At 47.6% G+C, this 13,820-nt stretch overlaps 1 protein-coding gene across 2 annotated transcripts in view; it reads right to left on the reverse strand.

Moving 5' to 3' along the window:
* The window catches only part of ZSWIM8 (zinc finger SWIM-type containing 8), a 106,708-nt gene that overhangs the window by 37,269 nt on the left and 55,619 nt on the right, over nucleotides 1-13,820 (reverse strand). For both annotated transcript variants that reach the window (XM_078875487.1, XM_078875488.1), the window contains exons 4-6: nucleotides 11,624-11,799; nucleotides 8,767-8,874; nucleotides 2,676-2,757 (exon numbers count right to left, since the gene is read on the reverse strand). In XM_078875487.1, the coding sequence (XP_078731613.1) occupies nucleotides 2,676-2,757; nucleotides 8,767-8,874; nucleotides 11,624-11,799 (366 nt within the window). The remainder of the gene's footprint in view (nucleotides 1-2,675; nucleotides 2,758-8,766; nucleotides 8,875-11,623; nucleotides 11,800-13,820) is intronic.

Genomic DNA, 13,820 nt, shown 5'->3' on the forward strand with positions numbered 1-13,820 from the left:
TTCCCATTAATAATGTAGAGCTGCTGACGGATATTTCTTCTCGGTAAATAAGGTACACACTGCTGGGCCAAGGAGCTACAGTTTCAAGGCATGGGTGGTGTGGGGGGGGAGATGTGAAGGTGTGGGGGTGGAAAGAGCGCAAGGGCTCACAAACACCGCCTGCACGGGCAGGAATTAAACAGAATAGGATAACAGCTCCGGGTTTCCGAAGGAACGCGGCAGCCGAAAACCGGCGTCTTGCCTTCATCCGATAAGGTCATGGGCAATGATATTTGGCACGCATGTTTCAAGAGGCAGTGGTCTGTGATTGTGTCGGCTGGCGTAGAAAACGCATCACGGGTAAAGCATTGTACGATTTTGACTTAAAGCTTTCGTGACTGCAGGAATTCATATTCTTTGGGTCTTTCGGTAAAGCCACGTCGATAGAAAAATAATAAAATTATCACGAAGTTTTGATCGCAACATAAGCAATCGTCATCAGGTGAGAAAATATAGTGAAAGAACTGCCGAGGCAGGAGAAAATAGTTCTCTCGCTATATTTGTATTATTTTTATATCTACGTGGCTTTACCGAAAGACCCAAAGAATACATTGTACGATGGTATTCCGGTCATTTTTTACAAATATTATTATAGTTATTTAGAATTACCCGTGACAAAATTATCCAGAATGCTCCCAATCTCATCGGATCTTGGGAGCGAGGTAGGGTTGAGCCTGGACAGTGCTTACAAGGTTGACAACATCGTACAAATAGATTGCTATTGGCCGTTGTGGGGCTACATGGTGGACAGAAGAGAGCAGTGCAGCAACATTCATTGTTGTACTGTGCTTCTTTGCTGCCACGTTTACTATACTCCCTGCCTTCACCACAGAGGTCGCAAACGGGTTTTGATTCCTTACCCGTACCCGTAGCCGGCCGCACCAGGGTTGCAAATGGGTACCCGTACCCGGCCAGGTATGGGTACCCGTACGCTACCCGAAATGAGTGACAAACGGTTACTCACCAGTGACTCACGGCCTACCCGTACCCGTACCCGGCCGCACCAGGGTCGCAAACAGGTACCCGTACCCGGCTGGGTACGGGTAGCCGGGTATCGGGTAGGGTACGGGTATCGGGTACCCGGTTGCGACCTCTGCTTCACCAACCCCCACGGTAAAGTATGGTCAACAAAAACCCCACGACCGGCATGGCATGGGGAGGTCCTCATGCGGCAGTAAATTGAAAAATTGGCTCTACGTGTCGCGTAAAAATTCAAAACAAGGGGCGGTGCATGTCCCCGTACTCAAATAACCGTTGTGTTGATGCTCTACTCAATCAGAGGTGCTGAGCCAATGAAGGAAATTCCATATTCCCATGGCGGAAACCTGCCTCGTCTCTCTTCAGAAGACGACGACTATTTACATCGCACAAAAATAGCATCCACTTCACTGACCACAGAGGATTGATTAGGAAACTCGCAATGGCCGTGTCAGTGACAAATATCCAGCACTGCTGAGATGCTGGATTTAATTCCAGGCTTCAGCAGCCCGTGGTTAAATCAGGTTCTCAAGTGGAGAAAATTGATTTTCTTATTGAGGTAACCGCAAAAAATGTACAAGTTTTTTTTTGTTACACAACATGGCAGTCTAGATATAGGCCTACACAAGAGTGGACCATCCAGAGGAGAGATGCAACATTAAAGATGTGCATTAATTTAAGGCCAATCTCGACTGAACAGTCATCCACTGGCACACCGCCACTGAAATCGCCCGAGAGCGACTGATATTGACAGTGATGAACAGCACATTGGACGAGGCTAGTTCTTCATTACTAGCCATGGTCTATCCACTGCTGCTTCAGGGTCAACCCATCTCACGCCTCCACAACGGGTTGTCCTCTCAAGGTCGTCTCCCTCGGTAGCCGTTCCATGCTCAGTCTCATCCGTCGACCCTCATGGCTGTTTAAACAATCCTACAACGTGATATTGTCAAATAACGTTGTATGCATGTATGTTGAACTACTTTCGCATCGTACGAAGCCAACCATGCTAACCGGAAGGTACGTTACGGGACCTTCAACGTCCCCTGCGATGCACCGCAGTGGCGGGATGTTATCTCCTTCACCTGGTACGCAGGAGGTCAGGGGGTTCGATCCAGACCCTGACGAGGCCTGTATATTTGAAGTGTGAATGTTTGCACGTTCTCTCTTGCCCTCCACATTTAGAAACCTGCGTTTCGACTGTGTCAACTAAATATTACCACAGATGATGAGCCAAGTCGATGAGTTATCATGTGTGGCCAGGTCACCTCCAGAAAAAAGAGCTCATAGCGAGTTTGAATGGTGGGTACTTCACGGTAAATGACCCGGGCAACCGCTGGACTCCAACAGGTGGCAAACGTGCTTCCCGCTCGGCAATGTCTAAATGTTCTTGGTTCTTTCGGTAAAGTCACGTAGAAGGGAAGTAATAAAATAATAAAAATAAAACATAAAAAAAAAAATAATATTATATTATTATATTATTTTATTATGTTTCATTTTTATTATTTTATTACTTCCCTTCTACGTGACTTTACCGAAAGAACCAAGAAGATGAATCCCTGCAGTCACGAAAGCTTTAAATCGAAATGTCTAAATGATTTGTATCAATGATTGCACGGGGCACACACACGCACGCACACGCACACACAGGCAGTTACCTGGAGCCCCGCACACAGTGTTGATCGCCGTGCTCTGAGATGACAGGAGCTCATCCAGGAGCCGTTGGGCGGTCGGCAGAATCTGTCCCGGGAGAGAAGAGGGGATACCGAGTCCACAGCAAGTCGTCGTGATCACAAAGTGCATACATTTATAACTGTATCTATTTAACTTCTTGGTTCTTTCGGTAAAGCCACGTAGAAGGGAAAAAATAAAGTAATACAAATAAAACATAATAAAATAAAATCAGACGCTGTCTTTCTGACAGACCTGTTCTTCACCTGAGGATGGCTGCTTGCGTTGTGGCCGAAACGTCGTGAGAATTGTATTTGATTATGTTTATTTTTTTTATTTTATTATTTCCCTTCTATGTGACTTTACCGAAAGAAACAAGAAGATGAATCCCTGCAGTCATGAAAGCTTTAAATCGAAATGTATTTATTTATTTCAAAGACGTTGAAATTCCAGTTGAGCATCGCTTTGGTCAAAGCAATTGGCTCACAGTCTGTAGGAGTTCAAATCCCAGGAGGGGATAGACGTAGCACATGACCGCACGTTGCTCGGCCTGTCTGACATTCCGTTCCATGTGCTGGGGAGCTTTCGGGAACTAAATTGAAGCAAAATTTCGATTTAAAGTTTTCGTGACTGCAGGGATTCATATTCTTGGTTCTTTCGGTAAAGTCACGTAGAAGGGAAATAATAAAATTATAAAAATGAAACAATTAAATTCTCACAGCAATACAATTTTCTTGCTGTGGTTTTCACACCTGATGACGATTGCTTGTGTTGCAATCGAAACGTCGTGATAATTGTATTGTTTTATTTTTATTATTTTAATATTTCCCTTCTACATGACTTTACCGAAAAAACCAAGAACATGAATATAAATTGAAGCTCCCAGCCATGTGCATCGAAACGTCTGAAATGCGAAACCAAGACACGGTACAACCCGAGAACACACTGCAGAGCTACACAGCATGACCACGAGGACAGTGGACAGTTCTTCACTCGAGTTTTGAAGTCGCTTGCCACATTAGCACTGTGGAGTGGTAGGAAGTCACCAGTGGATAAAATGCCCCACCCCCCCCCCACCATGGGAGTGTGGAATTTACACCACTTGCTCAGGTCACCAACATTAATTCTGGTTGCAGCAGGATGACACTGACTTTTCAGAATGATAATTATTATTTATACTGGAGGAATCCCATTAGCTATAAAGCTATTTTTCCACAGATGTCCAGTCGGGGCAGGTCAGTGTAAATATGAATACATTAAAAAAACAAATCTCGTTCACCCATTAGATACCTGTCCCATCTCACTAATCACTCTTTGTTTGTACACACCTCAGGGCATGATAACACACCTTGAATTGGGGAGTTGCACATTTCATGAACGCTGGCACCACAATTGCCCGGGGCCTCGAGGTAAACTGCCTCCATCTCGGGAGCACAATCAACTAAACTGCTCATCAATGCAGCGCTGTGCACAGCACACACAAACAGGCTTCGTCCGAATTGCCCGCGTCCCTCCGCCTAATTGTCTCATCTCTCCACCTCCTTTGCGAACGCATGACGGTTTACCACCGGCGCGACTGTCGCACATATCCGGAAATGGTACATTTTTCCTGTTTGGAAATATTTCACTCACGGGCGTTTGTCGGCACAACAAGTTGTGAATTATGTTTCCTCCAACAACATATATCCATGCCGGCTGGTGCAATAGAAGGTATATTTGAACTCGCTTAGCAAATTCTAGGAGAAGTCTAACGTTATTGCACTATGTACCCCTATGAATACAATATTTATACCATCATTGTCACGATGAGATTACTAAACAGCAAATGGATAAGAGACAAAGCGGTAGTTACATAGAGGTCCTTTTAGCTACTTCAAATTAATTAGTTTAGCCAGGTAAAAAACTCAAGAGGCCGGGACGGTCTGCAAGAGCATTTGGAGACCATGAAAGCCCAAATGAGGTATTGGCAAAATTTGTGATTGACAAGTTCTGTTTGCCGTGCTGTAATTCCGTAGTTGTGGACTGGACATATACGCTGGACATATATAAACGGTGAGTTTGGCTGCCTTGGCACTCAATCAGTGTTGGAGAGAACCAATCTCTACAGACTATTTCCCACAAAGTGGTACACACTTTATTGACTGCAAAATTACGATGGTATGAGTCAACCCCCCCCCTCCCCACCGAATGGTATTTAAATTTGCAATGGTGCAGTTGCCAATTTAAAATACTCTCTAGTGGCATGCACTGGGATACTCTGTAAATGGCTTAACCCAAGCGATTACTGCTTTGGCATTTGCATCAACCTTGTACTTTTTGCTATTTGGCGTTCACTCATCTATAGCAGCGGTGAGACAAAGCCAAAAAAGAGGCCGTCTCTGGTGTAGGCCAATCCCTTAAGGATAATGCGCACACTATCAAATCACATTTGCATGTTTTACCACAAGTGTGGCTAATGCGGACTTGCAATATGCGTCTCATTTGGTGTTTGAACATGTTAACACATGTATTATTTCCAGAATGGGTAAAGGCTTTCCTTTAAATTATTGGGTGCCATGGTGGCGAAATGGTAACTACCTCGCCTAGTATGCAGGAGGTCGTGGGTCCGATCCCGACCCTGACGCCTGCTGCTGGATATTTGGAGTTTGAATGTTCTCCCCGTGGTCGTGTGGATTTTTCTCCGGGTCCTCCGGGTTTTCCCTCCACGTTTAAAATCAACACGCGTATTTGACTGAATTTCGATTTTTAGTGTTTTCTTTTTATTATTTCATTATTTCCCTTGTGACTTTAAATTTGCACACAATAAGCCACTTCGTTGAGCTATCATTTGTGGGCAGGTCGCTTCTAAAAAAAGAGCTACACAGCTCAGTGGGCCTTACCTGCTTAAAATAAAAATAGTTTCTAGTTTTCATATTTTTTGCATCTTAATACGGACAAAAACGGTAAAGCGTGCAGTATGACTATAATCAAGATAAAGGTGCAGCCCTACGATTGCTTACACATTGCCACTGTGGGCAAAAGGGCCTCTGCAAGAGGAAGCTCGAGAAAACCCCTTCTGGGAGGGTATTTTGGCCTACTCTTCTAAACGGACCAGACGTTTTACAAGTCACGACCCTGCCAATTAACCAACTTCCATGTCCCCCCATTTATACTGCTGAGTGGACAGTGGGAAATAGGGTGGGGGGGGGGGCGGATTTAAGAAACCAGGCGATCTACGGTATGCAGGCCCAACGTGCTAACCAACACACATCTAGTTACAGCATCCCCATAAAATATGGTAACACATTTAGAGCTGTGCCATGCACGACGAGTAGAATTCATGGCAAGGGCTGCGTATTAAGAGGAACACTTTTGTTCGTGATTACGATGGCTATCTGGTATATAACCTCTTGTTTAGAGAAGCTCTTTTGCCCACTTTAGCAAATTGTTTCTTGAGTGGGTGTCCCACATGATAACGGATGCTTGTGTTGCACCCGAAACGTCGTGATTTTTTTTTTATACACGACTTTACCGAAAGAACCAAAGAGTAAGGCTTTGGTTCTGGTAGCTCTTCATCAGACACACGCGCCATGCCCCGCGGAAACGCTCGCGAGCACGCCAACGCTCGCGCATTCACGCTCACTTTGAAGTGCTGCCCGGGCCGTCATCAAGTACGACTAGACAGGGAGGCATTACGCAGCGGATCAGGGACGAGCGAACAGCTCCACTGCCGAACAAAATCCTGCGCTCCTTGGCATGGGACGCGATTAACGCTGGCGTATAAATACATGCGCTCGCACACGCATTTACCGGCGATATGTCCTTCCGAACAAAATCATCTTCACAAAGTCATTGCATATGCTCATGTACACACTCACAGATGCATCAACACGTTCGTGCAGAGAGACACGCTCGCGTCCATGCTCGCGTTTATAGACGCATGCAGTCATGGAAAAAATTAATACACACCGATTCATGTGCACGTGCAGTCACACATACGTGCGCACACACGTACGCACTCACACACACATTGACTCATTTACTCATGTACGCACTGGAAATCGCCAACATTCATGGAGACACACACGTGCTCATGCACACGCTCACACACAGACACCCCTTGGGACATTTGCGCTCGCAAACTCACCCGCGCATCAGTGTGCTTTTGCAGTTATATACATGTGGAAATGCACATGTACGTACTCGCACACGCATATCAATGCATTCATGAAGACACACGGTCACATGCACACTTAATGACACATGCACTCAAACAAACTCGCACTCATACTGATGCATTTACTCATGCATGCGTTGACACTCGCCAAAATTAATTTAGAAAGACACACTCTGACCCATGCACACACAGACACACACGTGCACTGACGCACATGGGTGTGTTATGTGTATAATGTACTGATGTTATCCATTGGCAAGAATTAAAATAAGGTCTTCGGTTCCGTAGCGCAGCACGCAAACCAATGTCCGACAACTCCAAACACACGAAGATTCCCTTAACCGCCTAGAAGGTTAGGGTAAGTGCTGTTAGCGAGCACCTATTAAGGTAGGAATGGCACACCTCTGGCCAGAAACACGCTCCGCCATCCGTCTCCCCATGATGTATGTTTACACACCACACCAAGCACAGTACTCATTCAAGTTCAAGTCAACCTAAGGGAGGTGAACACAACTAGTTCAGATTATCACCCGCTACTGACATTCGACGTGGCCGGGAATCAAACTCGGGTCGCCAGGTTCGTAGCGCGGTGAGCGAACCACTGTGCCACCTCTCCCCACAAACCCACAAATAAACAGACCTGCCTGCACGGTCACCCACGCGCGCTCATACATACGCAGACAAAGATAAAGACAAAGATCCCCCATATAGCCTTGACAGACTGTAGGGGCAAGTGCTGTTAGCGAGTACCTATGAAGGCCGGAACGGTACACGAGGGGGTGGGTGGCCAGCACCACGCCCGACCGCCTTTGTCTCCCTAGTGGTGATGTTTACACACCGCACCAGGTACTCATTTGAGGCTGAGTCGACCTAGGGGAGGCCCAGGACCGGTTCAGATAATCGTCACCGGTGTTTGCCGTGAGCGGGAATCGAACTCGGGTTCATAGCGCAGCACGCTGACCGCTACACTACGCAGACACGCACGCGCACACGCGCACCCGCCTCACTCACTTACTCAATCGCACATGTGCGCACGCATCCACTGTGCGAGCACAGTCTGCTCTGCTCCGGCTGGGTCACTGTGACCCTGTGTGTATATATCTCGCAGGCACAGAGCCAGTTTGCAGTTTACCGACACCGGGTTACTGGCCATGGAATTGTGATAAAAGTGGAGACTTATGAGAAATAAAAAGTATGAAACTATTTTTTACCAGGTAAGGCCCACTGAGCTATTCAGCCTTTTTTCAGAAGCGACCTGGCCACAAATGATAGCTCAACGAAGTGGCTTATCATCACGTGGAAGTTTACAGCAGGGTGTTTTCTAAATATGAAGGGAAAAACTGGATGACCCGGAGAAAAATCCGTGCGACCACAGGAAGAACATGCAAACTCTATTGATACAGGCGTTAGCATTGTGATCGGTATCGAACCCATGCCTCCTGTATACTAGGCGAGGTAGCCAACATCTCGCCACTGCTGTGTGCCCCCATTGGGTTGGAGACCGTTCGTTCGTTCGTCCCGTGATGTGATGAATCTCATCACAAATTGTCACGATTTGAATTATATGTGTCGATTCAAGCGACCTGGCGACACGTGATAGCTCAACGAAGTGGCTTATCATCACGTGGAGTAAAGTGCAGATAACCGCCTTGCATCGTGTATTCACATGCTGCCGTGACATCGCTGCAGCGTCACACGAGTACAAATTGTAGTTGTGCGGTGTGAGCCTGGTGCGGTGTGGTGAGTGTGGGGCTGGTGCGGTGTGGTCTGTGTGGTGTGAGGCTGGTGGCGTGTGGTGAGTGTGGTGTGAGGCTGGTGGCGTGTGGTGAGTGTGGTGTGAGCCTGGTGCTGTGTGGTGAGTGTGGTGTGAGGCTGGTGCTGTGTGGTTAGTGCGGTGCAGGTGCAGTTAGTGCAGTGCTCACCTGTTGAGGTAATTCGCTGATGAGGTACTGAGCAAACTTCTGGAGCTGGTCTCGCTGGAGACGCGAGAGGGACTCGGACACGGGTGCGCGCAGGCAAACTAACGAGGCCTGCGAATGCGCACGCACATACACACACACACCAAATATAAAAATCTCAGGTAATTTATACATGCTGTTGGGGTAGGTGCTGTTAGCAAGCAGCTATTAAAGCCGGCATGGCACATGACAGGATGGTTGGCCAGCACCACGCCCGGCCGCTTTCGTCTCCCAAGTAGCGATGTTGACACACTACACCAGGTACTCATTTGAGGCCGAGTCGACCTAGGAGAGGCCCAGGACCGGTTCAGATAATCATCACCGGTGTTGGCCACGAGCGGGAATCGAACTCCTGTCGCCGAGTTCGTAGCGCAGGACGCTAACCACCGTGCCACCACTCCCCGCACAAAAATACATGCACAGACACAAACACAGACCAAGCAATTCTAGATTTGAAGCTTTCGTGACTGCAAGGATTCATACTCTTAGGTTTTTTCGGTAAAGTCACGTAGGAAAAAATAAAAATAAAAAATAAAAATAATAGAAATAATGATAGTAACTGCAGTGGGACTCCCACTGCAGTTATTTTGCTGTGCCTTTTTTACACCTGATGAAGGAAGCTTGTGTTGCCTCCGAAACGTCGTGATTTATTACTTTATTTCTATTATTATTTCTATTATTTTTATTTTTACCTACGTGACTTTACCGAAAAAACCTAAGAGTACAGACCAAGCAGGTCATGCAGGACACACAGGCGACAGCCAGCACTTGCCAACAAGCACCCGCCACTCGGACTCACGGGTTTGTCGGCGACCGCCCTGTAAATAGTCACCGCCTCTGAGACTCGACTCGTTGTCAAGATTCGGGCGCGGATGATTTGATTGACGAGCACAATTCTTCCTCACCGTCGCGGTGTGTGAAAATCTAGAGTGGATGGAGGTGCTTCCAGGAATTGGAGAATGAGTAAATTAGGGAGATTAAATTGACCGTTAAGAAAGGTAATTGGGCTTGGGCAGGACACGACGTTGAATGGGAGGACTGGGCTGAGACCATCCATTTGCTCCGCTTGAGAAGCCGGTTTAAGCTTGGGCACCCTTCCTGGGTCCCAACCCAGCATCTCAGCGGCGAGGACTCATTTCTCAGACATCCTTAACAACAAGGCCATCTCTCCAAATCTGACTGTTTAGCTCCTTGATAGGAAAATGCAAACGATAATTTTGATGGCTGGACAAGTTCAGGTTTTTTTATTATTCCTAAAAATTAAATAAAAAAGGTTATCTGTCCACAACTTTTATTATTAAAGAGAACAGAAAAAAAAAACAATCAAGCTGCATTCCCGCATTGAAGAAGCAGAAACAATTAATCTCGTTAATTGAAAAAGAGCCCGTGAAAATTCCTGGAAGTGTTTGAAAATTGAATCTAATCGTTTATGGCATACGATTAATCACTTATGACAGGTCAACGATAGACCATCTGCGATTAAGTGATGGGGAGGGGCAAGTTTGCGTGGCTCCATGCCAGCACACACGTGGCGCTATGCAAAATTGCTCGCGAAAAAAAGCGAGCGCGGATAACACAATGTCAACCGAATCACACAGTTACATAACAGCAGCCGGTGGTGCGAGTGTTGAGCAAGTGGAACAACGGACACCAGAAAGATAAGCGCACAAATACACAATGAAAATTTAATGAGCACTGCAGACGCTGAGATGCACGATCAAGACGGTACATCATAAATATCGAGTTAATTAGGCTGCGCGCCTCATTCTTCACGCACGCGTTCAAAGCACGCGCGCTGAAACCTCGCCTACATCTTGACTGTCGAGGCAAATGCTGTTAGCGATCACCGATTAAGGCCTGCAGAGGGAGCGGCCAAAATCACTTAAACAGAGGCCAAAAAGGACGAGAAAAATTGCTTCTATGCTCAAACGAACAATGGGGACACACTCAGGCACTTACCTATGTTGGTGGCAATGGGCTATTTTAAAGAACCCTACTCAGATAATCTACAGATGCAGGGAGGCTTCCCTAGGTAAGGCAAATAACCACAAGTGTTGTTACCAGAGCAGGCTCTTTCTGCTCCGATCACACCTTATGTCACGTCCAGAGAAAACTGGAACAAAGGCAACTCTGGGTGGCATGGGTGGGCGAGGGTGAGATTTTCGAGCTCCTTGTGTGTGTTTTCGCGCATGTGCTTTGTGTGTGGGGTTTTTTTTTTACGTTTTCGTGTCAATCAGAGGGCGGGAGGGCGGTGGCAGTGGAGTGAGAGTCTGAAATGTGCGTGACGTGCGCGCGTGTGTGCGTGTGTGCGTGTGTGCGTGTGTGCGTGACGTGCGCGCGTGTGTGCGTGTGTGCCTGTGTGCGTGTGTGCCTGTGAAGGGGCCCCCGAATGGTGCCTCACAAGCGCAATGCCCGTGACAATTTATTGGCTGAGAGTGCACAGTTATATAATACATAATGTTGCTACTTTGACATACAATTATCGTGTCACGGGTCTTCCATTACATTTTCTGCGCCAACGCATTTATTAAATTCCTCGCCGGAGCAGTGCTCATTTCGTGGCTTACGGGCTGCGCGGAAAAGCGGTTATAGAGCGCGTCCACGGCGGAGATGGAGCAATGAATTCAGCTCGTATGCAGGCGCTGGGAGGATTGTTGTATCGTGGGATAATACCCCGTGGCTCAATCCACTGCTTCATCCAACACATGGATTGATCACGGCTGATGATGATGATGAATATAATGATGACGATGACCAGATGGAGAAAGAGTGTGGCAGGAGACCCACAACCTGTTGCACTCCCTCCTGGCCGGCCACTCACGTTCTGGATGCGGAAGAGGCACAGGGCGACCACGTGCGAGCACCACTTGGCCCCGGCGCCACACGTGCAGCTGCAGGAGGTAATGCGGCAGCGGTCGAACATGACGGCCACGTTGTAGGCGCCCTTCGCCTGGTAGATGTTCTGGGGCGGCACCACCGTCGCGCTCAAGTGGAAGCCTGGACAAAGGAGCGCACACGGCAAGGGGTGAAAGAAGTTCAACGTACAACACATGGGTACATACAAACGCCGGCCCAATTGGTGAGTCGCGTCGTCAAGAGGTCGGTGGGGGGGGGTCATCAAGGCAAAGGCAAAATGCAATCTCACCCCCACTCCCCCAGCCATTCGTGCTGCCAACTCCCTGATATTCATGTGCTGCATGAACCAGAATCTTTAATTAGACTGGAGGAATCCGATGAGCTATGAAGCTCTTTTTCGCACATGTCCAACATGAATTCATGGAATTATTACAAGCGGACTAGGTGAGACTGAAGAAATAAGTTGAATCCTGCAATCAACTTCAACCAGTGGGAAGTCAATTCTTCCCTGCTGCTGTTGACATTGTCTACAATTCCCTACCCATTGCCCATTCGCGCACTGCAGGTTTCCTGCCCTTCTCTGAACTGCACAAAGCAAACTAAGTTTGCTCAAAAACACTAAGAATACAAACAGTTAAGTCACTGAATGGCCAACTTTTGCCAATGAGTGCGTGTGTAATGTAGAAAAACAATGCCGTTTCTCTGTGTTCTTTTGGCTGACAATCTATTATGCAATTGCTGCCTGCATAATGCAAATGGCGAACACAGTTTCAATTAACAAATACATCTCCCAGTTGGCGATAGAGTGTTGGGATAAATGCTGTGAAGGAAGCACCGGCTAGGGCCACGGCTGACAGTGTTTTGGTCAGCACCACGGACGTTCAGCCCTCTTCGTCTCCCCAGTGTCCACGTCCACCAAATGCCCATTGTACTCACTTGACAGGCTAAGTCAACGTAAGGAGAGGCCTGGTCCAGATTTAGACACCAGCCGCCAACAAACGATGTTGTGCACTGGCCAAGAACTGAACTTGCATCACAGCGATTAATAGCGCAGTGTGTTAAACGACACAGCTCCCCCACACACATACACAAATACAACGCACACCCTTTCATCGTTATAGTGTCTCACGGCAATTGCTTTTAACGAGCACCTACCAAGTCTGACGTGGTACACAATTGGGTGCGGCGGTTCGGCAGCAGTGGTTCTCGCACTGCGCTTACACACCTGGCGACGTGAATTTGATTCCCGCTCATGGACGACATCGTGGCAAATGGAATTGGAACCCGACTTAAGCCTCCCCCCGTGGGTCAACTCCACTTTAAATGTGTGCTTGGTACAGCGTGTAAAAAGTCATCAATCGACGGATGGTGCTGGCTATCCACAAAGACAAAAAAAAACATCTCATGCAGAGCCACACACACCATGGGGAGATGAGTCCGGTTCGCGACCACATATGAAGGCGATGGTGTGGGCGGATCATGACCGGCCTGCCTTTGTCTCTCCAGTGGTGATGTTTACGCCCCACACAAAGCACTCATTTAAGGCCGAGTTGACCTGGGGGAGACCTAGGAGTGTTTCCGATAATTGCCACTCATGATAGCCTTGCACGGATTTGTGATGCCGTGCGCTAAAAAGCGCTGCACCACCGCTCGCTCTGTGAGCACACAAGTACACGTACTTACATACAGACCGGCTGTCTAAACTGTCGACATGCAGGATTTTAAAACGTCAAACCAGGCAACCTTATTTACCCATGGCCGGTTCCAAATAATACGTGTGCGGGGCGTAACGCTTCCGTCCGGAAGCCGATTTCCACACTTGGAAATCCTTCGGTCGACCTCTGCCGAGCGTTACATAACCAGTCTGAGTGGCAACTGTGCCACACTCAAACGCAAATATAGCCCCCCCCCCACTCTGGTTTTTCCAACATTATTTTCGTCAAAACGTGTATTCTGCAACCCGCAGCTTCACGTCAATGTTTGCTCCTGCGGCTTCATGGTCAAAAGAAATATGGTTTCAATCGCGTGTAAATATTTACGAAATCTCGAGTGCAGCAGGGCTTGAGAGCGCATATATGCGTTCATATTTTTATGCGACTGCAAAACCGTGGCGTCAAGTGCATGCACGATAGAGGCAGACTAAAATGGGTCACCGGTTCACT

The sequence above is a fragment of the Lampetra fluviatilis genome, chromosome 41 (assembly GCF_964198595.1).
Source record: "Lampetra fluviatilis chromosome 41, kcLamFluv1.1, whole genome shotgun sequence".
NCBI classification, from domain to species: domain Eukaryota; kingdom Metazoa; phylum Chordata; class Hyperoartia; order Petromyzontiformes; family Petromyzontidae; genus Lampetra; species Lampetra fluviatilis.